This window comes from Vulpes vulpes, chromosome 1 (assembly GCF_048418805.1).
Source record: "Vulpes vulpes isolate BD-2025 chromosome 1, VulVul3, whole genome shotgun sequence".
In the NCBI taxonomy this organism is placed as follows: domain Eukaryota; kingdom Metazoa; phylum Chordata; class Mammalia; order Carnivora; family Canidae; genus Vulpes; species Vulpes vulpes.
This window is the reverse complement of record NC_132780.1, coordinates 135,248,226-135,261,938: the sequence shown is the minus strand read 5'-3', so window position 1 is coordinate 135,261,938 and position 13,713 is coordinate 135,248,226. Positions and strand designations below refer to the sequence as shown.

Genomic DNA, 13,713 nt, shown 5'->3' with positions numbered 1-13,713 from the left:
AATGAAATATATTTTACCGGAAATGAAGTCTATTTTCTCAAGTTCCCAAATGTAAATGGCTCTTTATACAAAGTAATAGCTGTACTGTCTTTTTCTTGGATGACTGGGAGATCAATTTTATCTTGGATACTCTGCCTTGAGTTTACTGAAGTTCTGTACCATAAGGTTTTGTGGAATTGGGAACCTAAATGATTTCATTTCTATTTCAATGCAGATTGTTGGACCTTCAGATGGAAGTAGTTATAGATTCTTATGGAACCAGGCTTACAAGACTATTACTAATAAAACATAGGAAAATAGTTACAACCATAAACATTTTTGAAAAGAAACAGACTAAGCCTCCTGGATTTAAATAGAGAACTCCCAGGATGTGGATTTCCAGACTTTCCTTTTTTCTTCTTTGCATACCATTTTACGGGTTCTATGTGATTTAAAAAATTTTTTTTATTTTGTTTTAATTAAAAGTATATATTCTGAGATTTATTTAATAGGACTTTAAGAAAAAAAAGTAAAAGGTATATGGGGTTGCCTGGGTGACTCAGTCAGTTAAGCATCTGTCTTTGGCTCAGGTCATGATCCTGGGGTCCTGGAATCAAGCCCCACATGGGGCCTCCTTGCTAAGCAGGGAGCCTGCTTCTCCCTCTGCCCCTCCTCTCCTACTTGTGCTCTATCTCAAATAAATAAATAAATAAATAAATAAAATCTTAAAAAAAAATTAAAAGCAACCTAGATCAAAAACAGACTGGAAAAACAAATTATGGTACAAACACACAACGTAGTAATAGGCAGCTATAACAAAGAAAGAGGAAGTTCCTCATGTTCTGATATGGAACTATCACCAAGATATAGCTGAAAAAAATCAAGGTACAGAATAGTGTACAGTCTGTCACAATTCATGCAAAAGGGAAAAGATTGTATTATTGCATGTACAGTCAGAGAAGATCTCTGGAAGGATACCCAAAGAACTGGTAACATTCGTCACCACTGTGCAGGGAAGTGGTCACTGGGGAACAAAGGTGACAGGCTTTTCATTTTCAGTCCTTTTGTACTCTCTGACTTTAAAGCAAGCGGCCATATTACCTATTCAAAAAATGTATAACAAAACCAAACCAAAATATACAGGGGTGCCTGGGTGGCTCAGTTGGTTAAGCATCTGATTCTGATTCTGGATTTCGACTCAGGTCATGATCTCAGGGTCCTGAGACGGAGCCCTGTGTCAGGCTCCATGCTCAGTAAGGAGTCTGCTTGAGGATTCTTTCTGTCTCTCTCTGCCCCTCCTTCCCACTCATACTTTCTCTCTCACTTTCCCCTTCCAAAATAAATAAATAAATCTTTAAAAAAACCCAACCCAACAGAATATACAAAAATTTATATATGCACAATCATATATACAAAATACATATACAGGAGAAATTCAGTATTAAATCAAGATGGTAATAATCTTTTCCTTTTCTCTACTTCTCCAGGATTTTTATGATGTGGTAAGAATATTTTTCAAGTCCTACGTGTATGTTTAACTTACTTCCTTCATGACTGCACCAGTGTTCCAATCACTAATCAAGTTCAGAAAGATGGAAATGAAGACTAGGACTCTGGATTCCCAATATTCTCCGAATACTCAATAAAGGAAGAAATCTACAGTCCCTAAAAAGTTGGTGCATCAATAGTTCCCAATCCTTAATGAAGACACAGGGCATATAAATAAAGAACTACAACATATGGTTCTCCAGGTAGACAGTAAAAAGGGAGAGGAAAACATCTATCGGGAAGCAAATTGCTGAATGATAAAATGCGCTAACAATTTCATAATCCTACTAGAGAGAGCCCCCCTTTTCAAATGACTACTCTTCAGCTTCCTGGCTCTTTCCTCATTCTCCTCACTGGTAACCAAGGAGACCACAGGTTTTCCTAAGCTTCTATCTCCCAAACGTCAAACTAGTTATCTTTCTGTTTAAAAGGGAGGCAGCAAAAGAGAAATGACTTTCAATTTAAAAATAAATAAATAAGGTAACACCATGTTCTTATAAAACCATTGCTCTTGTTTTTCTGACACTGGGTAAAAGAGATGTAGGGGCACATGGCTGCCTCAGTGAAGCATGTGACTCGTAAACTCAGGGTCGTAAGTTTGAACCCCACGGTGGGGGAAGAGTTTACTAAATAAATAAATTGGAAACAACTTCCGAACCCCAGCTGAAAGAAGGATGTCAATCCACCCTCGCAACCCTTTTTCCCCTGCCCTGAAACCAGGTAAGCAGGGACCTATCACTGGAATGAAAAGGAAAAAAACAGCCAGGGCCTTAATACAAGAGCATCTGCTATGGCCATGATCTTGGCTTGGTTCTTATGCTGACATTCACTTGAGTCTATCATCTGATACAGTCACTTTCTTGGTTGGAATTTATGAGCTGCCAGTGTTTACTTGTGAGACTGTGTGGGAGCTGGAAGGGAAGAAGATAAATACACCAAAGCCCAGCTGAGCAACTGATACGCTTTACATTTTATTTCCAGGAAATGACATCTTGTTTTCACAAAGAGGTAGGCCATCCTCTCCAAAAGAGGCTGCCTTAACTTCTAGGGGCAGCCACAGCGGTACACCCAACCCATCCAAAACAAATGTCAATAGAGGTGCTTCTGAGGTACCAAAACGATAAAACAATAAACTTAAAAAGCAAAACAGAAATACATAACCCATTCAACACACAGTGAAGCAGAGTCTATCAAGTACCCTGAAGCAGTCCGCACGGCGAGGACCGGTGGCACCTCAGACAATGGTGGCAGCTCCGCCGGCCAACATGGAGGCTCATGAGGACTTCCTAACTCAGTCTCTGTCCCGTGTGGTTCCATCCCATGCTCTATCTCAGAGCGGCCCAAGACCTGGCCACAGGGAATTCTCCAGACTATCTCAAGCTCCTGTTGCCTGGCAGTCCCTCAAATGTCCCTGGAGCATGGTCTTCATGACAGTCTCTTTGCTTTGAAGAGAAAGAAAGAGAATTAAAGGAGGAGCCTGCATCTCCCTGGCCTGGCCTCCCTGTTGCCACCCTCCATCTCTTCCCCACACAGTGAACCAAAAAACGATCATCAGATCACACTGCTCTGCTCAGAGCCTGCTCCTCATTTCTCCCAGAGTAAGCATTCAAGGCCCACTCCTACCAAAGGCCCAGGAGGTTCTACACAATCTGTGCTGCCCAGTCCCTGCATGGTGCACTCTACTCCTGTTACATTGGCTGCCTCGCTGCCCCTCCAACTCCCCAAGTGTGTCCCCTCTTGCTGTGACACTCTTCCCCACAAGGCAACATGGCCACTGCCTTCAGGGCTTTAAGCCAGTACTGCCTTCTCTCTGCTGCCTTCGACTACCTTATCAAAGAATGGCAAAGATCACTCCCTGATTCCTTGCTTTGTTTCTTCTCCATAGCACTAATTACATCTAACTTATTAGATTTTCACTTCTCTTTCTATTCCTGGGACCTAGAGCAGTGCTTGGCACAAAGCTGGCCCTCAATGAACATGTGTTGAAGAATGAAAGAATTATATACACAGCACTAGGCAGAGAGAGGTGAAGGGAGGAGATGGGAGGGACAATTTATTGCTATTTACTGTTTCTGCTTCCTCAATTTGGGGAAGCAGGGATCCTGGCCTAAGGACACAATAAGGTACCAAGGAGACTGTCCCCTTCCCTGAGACTGAGGTCCTGAATGCTTGGTAGTAAGACCAAAAGGATTATAAAAGTTACTTTTCTCCACTTATGAGCAGCCTTGGGAGAGCTGACAGTGAGAGAGCCAAGCGAAGCTCCCTTCCTCACAGCTCACTGGTCTCACCTAGTAGCTCACAGAAAAACACAGAAGCCACAAGAAAGAAATTCTCTTGACTCCCCTCAAGCAAATCTCCTTGCTTACCCTCTCACATTAAAGGCTCTTTCTAGGAAACAGGATCTACCCTCCAACTTTTAAAGACTAATTACCTCATCTATGCTCTGCATTCTTTGCCCTGCCCTGCTTTCCAAAGAATCTGGCCCTACTCACCATCTCAACTTCCCAGCATCTCCTTCTCCACAGGCTCAGCAACTGAACACACTCAGATCTCTCATGTCTTTAAAAAACAAAACAAAGGGACACCTAGGTGGCTCAGTGAGTTGCATGTCTGGCTTTGGCCCAGGTCATGATCTCAGGGTCTTGGGATCAAGCCCCGTGTTGGGCTTCCTGTTCAGTGGGGAGCCTCCTTCTCCCTCTCCCTGTTTCTTTCTGCTTGTGCTTTCTCTGACAAATCCTCCTCCAACTACAATCAATTGTCACTGCCAATTTCTTGAGGACCTTGTCTATCTTACTTCTTCCTAACCTCACATTCTCCAATTCACTACAAATCAGCTTCTAACCCCACCAGTCCTCCAAACTTGTCCTAGATAAAGTCATCAATGCTCCACACTCCTGCTACATCCAAAGGGCAATTTTTCACCCTTATGCCCTGCTTACTTTTATCCCCAGCACCTGGTACTTAGTGGGAACTGAGAAGGAAAGGCTCAAATGAAAGAAAGCAAGGAAGAGATGTTTCTTTGGGGTTGGTTCTGGTTCAGGTTTAATGGGAGGGTAAAAGAGGTCCAAACTCTCCAGGGTAGGAAAGCAGAAAGCAATTCAAGCAGAAGCCTTAGCCAGAATAGGAGCATGTCTGGTCTCATAGATTTTTTTTTTTTAATTTTTTATTTATTTATGATAGTCACAGAGAGAGAGAGAGAGGCAGAGACATAGGCAGAGGGAGAAGCAGGCTCCATGCACCGGAAGCCCGATGTGGGATTCAATCCCGGTCTCCAGGATTGCGCCCTGGGCCAAAGGCAGGCGCTAAACCGCTGCGCCACCCAGGGATCATAGATTTCTTAAAAAACACAATAGTAAACAGTTGGACAGATATATATCCAGCTGGTGCGGGGAAGTCTCAACGTGATGTGCCTAATTCTATGATATGCTATGGGGGAGGGAGGAAGAGGCATAATCAGTGACCCCAGCCATCCTCCAAGATTAGTTCATGGAGATCTAAAAATGCTCCATGTTCCCCTAGAGTTAAGTGTAGGAAAACTCTCAAGGAAAATCTGCATTGGTTAATGACACTACTCTGTATTTATACAAGTGGTCTTCTATAACAGGAAGTTCCTGAAAACATGTCTATAAAATAAATTATAAAGTTACATGCTTGGGGGGAGGGAGAATTTATTTCTTAGGGAATGAAAATAACTCTATTTTATCATTAAGGAGACAAAAGGGTTGCCTGGGTGGCTCAGTCAGTTAATCATCAGACTCTTGATTTCAGCTCAGGTCGTGATCCCAGGGTCCTGAGACTGAGCCCCACCCACATCAGGCTCCACACTCAGCATGGAGTTGGCTTGGCTTTCTCTCCTTTTGCCTCTCCCCTGGCTTGCACTGGCACGCTCTCACTCTAAAACAGATAAATGAAATCTTTAGAAAAAAAAAAAAAAGGGAAGCCTAAAGGACAAGAGGCAGCAAGAAATCCGAGGTTCGGGATCCCTGGGTGGTGCAGCGGTTTAGCGCCTGCCTTTGGCCCAGGGCGCGATCCTGGAGACCCGGGATCGAATCCCACGTCGGGCTCCCGGTGCATGGAGCCTGCTTCTCCCTCTGCCTATGTCTCTGCCTCTCTCTCTCTCTGTGTGTGACTATCATAAATAAATAAAAAATAAAAAAAAAAAAAAGAAATCCGAGGTTCTGGGGCTTCATGGGGTGCTAATCCACATTTACAATTAATCCCACAGCTGACTTCTATGATCACAGTCCCTCCTCCCACCAAGTGGACAGTTCCAGTGCTGCCCTTGTCATTTCCAACTATGCATTCTAAGATGCAGGTAAGGGTGATGGGGGAGACACCTACCAAAGGGCAAGAAAAGGAAGGACAACAGACCAAAGAAGAGAAGGAAAGGAAAAATAAGGGGAGGTGGTGATGGAGAAATAAGAAAACAGCTTCTAGTAACAAGTCTACTAATTTTCTATCCCATGATAACTTTGCAAAGGAATGTTTAAAAGTCAAAAATTTTAAAGAGTTCAGTGTTACATGCTATTTGAGTGCATGCCAACCTTGCTGAGGGCCATTTTTCCCTGGATGAACTGTCCCATGCTGGGCAGGCAATCTAACCTCATGTGCATGACCCTTCAGATTCTCTAGGGGCAGGACTGGGTAACCCACCTGCTAACAAGTAACTCTCTCTAGATGAGGTCAGTTTGCCAGACACTGTTACAGCTGCCATTCCCACATATTCCAAGGCTTCGTCTTTTCAGCAAGGAGGGATGGGCAATATCAAGGAAAGCCTTCCAGTTGGGCAGGCAGATACTCTCTTCTTAAGTGATTGACAATTTCTCCTGTCCTGTGTCTGGATCACACTCCTCATAGCCTACAGGAAACTGGCAAGAGCCACAGGCCCTAGAGTCTGACCTAAATCTATCTTCCTAGAGACCCTGAGCCTCTGGAGGGGCCTGTGTCACAGATTCATGGAAAGCTGCGTCTCATAAACCTTCCTCCCAACCTTGGCATACTTAAAGGCCACAGCACTCTCCCACGAGTAGCCTTGGTTCGATGTAACAGTATCAAGGGAGTTGGGGATTGTAGTTTGAAAAAGACCCTAGACTGAAAATCACTATTTTAAAGGACCAACAAGATTTTATTTTTAGATAATTTGCTTTCTTCTTTTCTGAACACAACCCAAAGAAACTGCTAGGGAAAGCTAAAAGTGAGAATGTTAACACTCTGTCAACCACCCAACATTTAATGAGAACAGAACAAACGGAAGAGGGGGAGTAGCTGACAGAAGACTGCTCTAGTACCTCAGCAGCTCCAGAGGGAGATCCTCTATAGAGAATGTCAGAAAATGTCTTCCCCTCAAAAAATCTCATGTCAATATCCTAGAGAGCCACAATTATTCATGTGACAAGCACTTACTAGATGTTTCTTATCTGCCCCAGCGCCAGAGCATCATTTCTTTAACACAGGATCTAGTATGTGAGCATTCTTCTCCTATCTTCTGTAAAATCTGCCCTCACAGAGTTTACAAGGGATCAGTGGCTCATCAGTCTCGAGGCTTCACTCCTCCCACAGGAATACAGAACTAGAAGACGTTGTTGTCTCCTCTCTCCAGCCAGGGAGGCCTGGAGTGGGGCTGCTCTTGGTGGAATCAGCACCACAGACAGGCAGGTCTCCCTCCCTGAATGTGTGATAAGAGCAACTCCTGTCCAGGAGGAAAACAGCCCTGCCACAGCATCCAAACTCTGACAATTATAGGCCTGCCAATCCTGGTTCCCAGACCCTAAGTTTGGTCCTTTTTAAAATTCCCATGCACTGGGGATTAAAGTAGCTTTCAACTGGCAAGGAAGGTTGGTATTTGAACTGAGAATTTTCTCTAAACCCCACACTGCAGACCAGTGAAGCTGCTTGCTGATGGCTCTGGCACATGTTTCCCTAAATGAGGACTCAGAATCTCTGTCTCTGGAGAACACCCCAGAACTGAACTTGCTGTGATAACCACGGAAACAGAGGCCAGTGCCAGCACCCCTCCAGGCCAGGGAGTTCAGCACACAGGCTCCAAGGGTTACCAAAAAAGGCAGAGAGGCACCCTCTTTAGCCTTTGGAGGGAAAAATGGGGTCTGATGTTATTTACTCTGCAGAATTAACTCTGTGTGAGGGGAGCCGGAGGTAAACTTAGGACACGGGTCTGCTTCCTTTTCCAGTGCTGCACAAAGCCATCTACTATGCTTGTACACAGGAGAAGAAACCCAGTCAGTGGGCTGGGTGAGGAAAGTACATGGGTGTCCAAAGGAGACAGAGACCCAGCACACTCCAGCTCAAACGGTGACCTTGGTTAAATTGGACCCCAAGTCACTGCTCCTCTCAGAAGGCATTCATGACACCTCAGCTAACAATTCCTAAGCTGTGGCTATCTTCACGTTGCTCTGGCACCACGCAGACATTTTGTCACGTATGGGCCACTGCTATGAACACATCACTGCTTCTCATGCCTCTGTGCTTTGTTTGTGCTGAAGCCTCTACTTGGAAAGCTCCACCCCTGGGAACCTTTAAGACTCAGTTTGTTTGGTTTTTTTTGTTTTGTTTTGTTTTAATTTTTTTTTTTTTTTAAGACTCAGTTTGAATGACGCTTCTTCCATGAAGCTTCCTACCTACCTGCCTACTCTGCCTGCCCAGGCCAAACTGACTGTCTGCTCTTCTACAGTGTCCTAAGATCCTAGTGTGGAACTTGTCACACTATCTACTTGCCTTTTTCCCTTCTCCACAGACTGAGAGCCGTGGGAGTTGAAATAATGCCTTATGTATCTCTTCATCCCTGTGTGGAACATTTCTATAAATGCTGATGGAGAAGTGAGAGGAAGAGCAATGGGACTCTGCCAGAATCAAGGGACTCCTGAGAGGTAAAAGATCTGGGAGGAAAAAAAAAAAAAAAAGATCTGGGAGGGTTCAAACTGGCCACAAAATCTATAAGCAACAGCTGTCAGAAAAGTGAAAAACATTTTGGTAGAACAGGTTCAAGCACACTTCCTGCTTAGCACCTGTTTCCCCTGGCTCTGCAACAGGGTTGCTACTTCTACTCTGGCTGACGAGCTGAGGGCCAGTTTCACACTACAGCGCTTGCACATTAGCATCACATTCCTCGTTCCACTCAAAGTAGCTGACATCCATTGAAGGGCTAGGAAGCAGTGGACAGAAGATCTACTACTAGCAGTGTGGCTTTTAGGCCTTCAGTTTCTCTAGGCTTAGAGAAAGGTACATTCAAAGCCACATACAAATATGGGTTACCAATGGTCAGGCAGTGGGAAGCACCTGTAAGGGCAGTGAGCTTCTGGGCTGAACATCTTCTCTGTTCGGCATTTATGTGTAGCCAACTGACATCATAGCACTTTGGCTCTGATGCTTTCCCAGGAGGTAGTGCTGTACTCAACTATTTGGGACTAAGCATTATAATCAGATCTCCCCTGCTTCTGTGCATTCTCATCCCTGGCTAATAACCAATCCTTCCTCCTAGCCATTAGTTTATTTGTGCCTTGCCCCAGGACACATCTTTGGCCACAAGGACATTCAAGTCTGGGGGCAGGGGGATCCCTGGGTGGCGCAGCGGTTTGGCGCCTGCCTTTGGCCCAGGGCGCGATCCTGGAGACCCGGGATCGAGTCCCATGTCGGGCTCCCGGTGCATGGAGCCTGCTTCTCCCTCTGCCTGTGTCTCTGCCTCTCTCTCTCTCTCTCTCTCTCTCTCTGTGTGACTATCATAAATAAATAAATTAAAAAAAAAAAAAAAAAAGTCTGGGGGCAGGGAGGTGGGGGGGGGGTGGCTCTGCAACCCTCTACACAGCAAGATCCAAGGGTGATGAGATCACTTGGTTGAATAAGTGGATATTCACCATAGAAACATGATTCATTAGGGGAATACACCCACACATTCCCCAATCTCTTCATCCAAATTCTCCTCAACCGGCAGACTGATTGGTAAACATATCAGGATCCCCAAAGATTAGATTTAGCTCTCTCGTTTAACATTATGTCCAATTTGTGTAATTAAGCTATGACTTCCTATAAAACTTTTATATGTGTTCTCATCAAGTATTCTCCAATTTGTCAATCTCTGACTTGTTCATCTCTTATTGATAACTGATTGTGTACCCAGTCCAAGGTTTTGGCCAACACCTGGAGAGCAACTAAACTGTTTTGCACAACAGCACCATCTAGTGGTCAGTCTAACAAACTGTGTGACCTTGTGTTTTCTACCCACATCCATACCCAAGGTACATACACACTTAAGTCTCTCCCTTCCCTGCATGTTCAAATATGCAAGTCCATTCTCTCTCAATTCTTTCTCACATGTTCATTACCTTTAACTCTCTTTACTTTTCCCATTTCTTACTCCTCTTCTTTAGCTTAAGAATCATTCATCTGACTCTTCCCCAACGAAAACAAATCTTACTTAAGTTTGTCAGTCTTCTGTTGAGGGGACTCACCTTGTACATACCCACTCACCTTTTCGTTCCCTAATGAGGACAATTCGTCGGTCTTTCACTTCTGAGCTCAGATTATCTACCATCTTATTAATGCAATTGTCCAGAACCAGGGAGTGGGTTTTGGACTTGATGTCCTTCCGACAAATGGGGCATTCTACCTTCCGCTTCATCCATTCATTGATACAGTAGGAGCAGAAACTGTGGGCACAGTTCAAGGTGACAGCCTACAATGGGAATGTGAACACACATATCAGAACCATCATACTTACTTTCCCAGCACAGTTGTGATCTCAAAGCTAGGACAGGAGTTCACTGTCAAGGCCAAATGGAAATTTAACTCTAATCCCATCTAGAAAGCTTACAGATGGTATTAGAATTGTTCTTAGGGATAGGAAATTTTAAGTTAGATGATTCATTTTCTTTCTCAAAGGTAAGTTCATAGATGTAGGCTGATTTGTCTGTCTTGTTCCACCAACTCAGAGGACACTGCCAATGCCAGATTAGCTACCTTGCAAACAAATGTCACTGGACACAAGAATGATTTGTAAGTGTGTGAATGTTTGGTACAAATACATTACCAATTTTTTCATGGAAAACAAATGTATAGCCTGCTAATGGTGAACCAGAACTTCAATTTTAATAGACGCTGGGGAGCACATTCTGAATATTCAGTATATAGAATGGTAGAAAGCATCATCTGTACTCAAAGAAACTTAAAAAGTAAAATACATGTTAAAAGACAACTAAAAAGGCTGGGAAAAAAGAAACTGAAAAAATGGAAAAAATGTAATGGGTTCACTGACAGTGAATGAATCAAGTAAATACACTTGTGAGAAGAGGGAAAGCAGAAGGGAGTCTAAATCTGAGTAACTCCTCTAAGTAACTCTAATGGTCAGATTTCTGCCACAGTCCTTTCCACTTTTCTTTTTAACAAGATCCTTTTCTTTTTTAATATTTTATTTATTTACTTGAGAGTGAGTGAGAGGGAGGGAAGGAGAAGAAGAGAGAATCTGAAGCAGACTCTGCGCCCAGCACAGGGCTTGATCCCATGATCTTAAGAGCATGACTTGAGCCAGAACAAGAGTCGGACATTTAACCAACTGAGCCACCCAGGAACCCTGCCCTATCTGCTTCTAAAAATATAAAAACCATGCTCTTTATTACTCTTGTTTATGTACATCTCCTAAAATACAAGTTTTTCTGAGGCTCAAAAGTCTTCATTCCTGCTTTTAAGGACAGCAGTGGAAAATAACAGAAATTATGCATTTTTCAAATGCCAAGTTGAGCACAGAAAGTCAACTAGGAGTTATTTTGTTAACTATGTGAGATAAATCCTCACAAACGTGACTAAAAACCTGATTAAAATAAAACTTCTTTCCAATACTGACTTTACAAGGTGATCATGGAAAAGGTCAGACAGTCTGCTGTAAACAAAGCATGGGTCAGGTTGTCTCTTCTACATCGGTAGAGATGCTCTGGGTGGGCTAACTCATCACCCTTTTGAACCCCTCTACCCTGGCCTTCCTCCAGCAGAGCCCTGTCAAAGCCAGACTGAGTTTCTCCAAAGTAGGAAATTAAATAACTAGAAACAATGGGGGAAATGATGTCAATTTGGATTCACAGCAAAAGAAAGAGATCTGCCCAGGAGGGATTTCTCGGGAGGCTAATACACTCAACCTCCCTAAAGACTACCAGAAAGGAGGACAGAGTGCGTGCATGCATTTTCCGTTTTTTTTTGTTTTGTTTTTTTTTTTTGTTTTTTTTTTTTGCATTTTCCTTTTTAAAGAAGTCTGAAAAGCACTGTCATTTAACTTGAGTTTCAGATGATTGGCATATGATGAACTGGTCACAAATGGTAGAATTTGTGAAAAATAAAGTCCTAAGGAAAAATATGACATGATGACAAATGCTAACCTAGGAGATGTTTTGTTTTCATAGGGAGCCTCCGAGTCCCTGAAATATGTTCCACCTGGCTGCTGAAGTCCCAAAGTGACCACACATTTACCACCCCATCACAGGCTGCATGAGCTGCCTACTCTCAGCACTGTGTCCATTCAGAGTAAAGATAGAAAAGCTTTATAGAGTAGCTTTACACCGATACTTCAAAAATCTAATACCATGTGGCCCTGTTTTCTCCCAACACCAAAGAAATACAGGCTTTACTGCAGCTAAAAATAGTGATTGTGCCAAATAAACACTCAACATCACGCAAAATGAGAAAAAGATCAGTGAAGGTGAAGAAAACTACAAAAACAAATGAGATATGGCCATCTCTCGAGGTCACTTTGAAGTCAAGTAACTACAATAGATTCCTAGAATAAAAATTGCTTCAGAATGCTTCCCTAGGGCAGAACCTGTGTAGCTGAGGCTCCGTGCAGGGTAGAGAGAACAAAAAGGCATGAGCCACTGCTTATAATTACCTCAATGAAGTATTCTGAGCAAATAATACACTGGAGCTCATTCTCTAGCACATCATTCACGTGGCTAAGGACTTCCTCCTTCTGGGCTTGCATCTTCTCCTTCTCTTCCTGAAAAGACACACAACCCCACCTGTCATTTGGGGGAACCGACAAGAATGCAAAACAGAACAGGGAGCAATTGTTTGGAATAATATTCAGGACTCTAAATAAAAAATTCAACCTGGCACAGCAACATGATACTAAAACTCTTTCCCTAAGGGTTATGGCTTCTCAGAACTGCTTTCTGATATAGGGCACTGTCTTCCTTTCTTTCCTCTCTCCACTTCTTCTGCATTTGCACCGCAGGTTCTGTCTCCTTTCCCAGAACCAAATGAGAAAAACTGAAGGTAGCATACTCAGCACACCAACCACCCAAGACCAGAATGAGGCTTTACGTATCCTATAACCAATGGCAGTTTAGAGATGATATAAAATCATCCCAAGCAACCAAGAACTCACTGGACATGAAAGCAGACGTGAAAAACACTCCATAGAGGCAGGAAGCCTGAATTAATTTATAAGGCCCCCTGTATTCCTTGCAGCTGCCTCTTCTACAAAATAAGGATGTTATTTATACTCCCTGGAGGCAGGGGGCTGATGAGAGAGGGCCTCTTCCAGGCCCTTTGGGATCTAAGCTGTATGATGCTTGCCACCTCCTCCTCCTGTAGGTCTGCAGTCCAATTTCCCTTTCCTTTCCCCAAGAGGTCAGACCACTTGTGGACACACTTTTGGGGGTGGGGATGCTAGGTGTTTTCTCTTGCTTCTAATTTAGCACCTCATCCCCAGAACAAAAGTGTCAGAAGCCCCTGAAGGGAAAGGAAAGGCTACTTAGGATATATCTGAGGGGCTGATTAATTTTTCATCTTTTTTCGTCTCTTCTAATCAAAGTAAAGACTGTACACTGCTTTGGGCAGCAAAGAGGTCTGGACCCATTTTAACTAAAGTCAAGTTCCCTGAAAACTTAAAAACTGCTAGGTTTAAAAAGATGTGGTGGTTTTCTGGGAATTAAGAAAGAAGGTACTATGTGATTTAAACAAAAGATAAAGATCTCAAACCAAATGAAAGTTGAATCTCCTTTCTGTATTCTGCTCCAGGTCTGTCTGTAGGGAAGGGTAGGCTGAGAGATGTAGTCAGCCTCAGGTACTGGTTTCAGGTCAGAGGTTCCAAACTGATGGCCTGTGGACTGCATGTGGCTGGCAGATTTGTTTAGTTTGGTCCTGATGGTATTTAAAAAAACAAAACAAAACAAAAAACTACAATCCCTT

General features: G+C 43.4%; 1 protein-coding gene across 1 annotated transcript in view; it reads right to left on the bottom strand.

Moving 5' to 3' along the window:
- Nucleotides 1-2,474: 2,474 nt before the first annotated feature.
- The window catches only part of RNF8 (ring finger protein 8), a 35,462-nt gene continuing 24,223 nt past the window's right edge, over nucleotides 2,475-13,713 (bottom strand). Inside the window, exons 6-8 of the mRNA XM_025990846.2 lie at nucleotides 12,410-12,517; nucleotides 10,009-10,213; nucleotides 2,475-2,969 (exon numbers count right to left, since the gene is read on the bottom strand). Coding sequence (XP_025846631.1) covers nucleotides 2,953-2,969; nucleotides 10,009-10,213; nucleotides 12,410-12,517 — 330 coding nt within the window. The 3' untranslated portion in view covers nucleotides 2,475-2,952. The remainder of the gene's footprint in view (nucleotides 2,970-10,008; nucleotides 10,214-12,409; nucleotides 12,518-13,713) is intronic.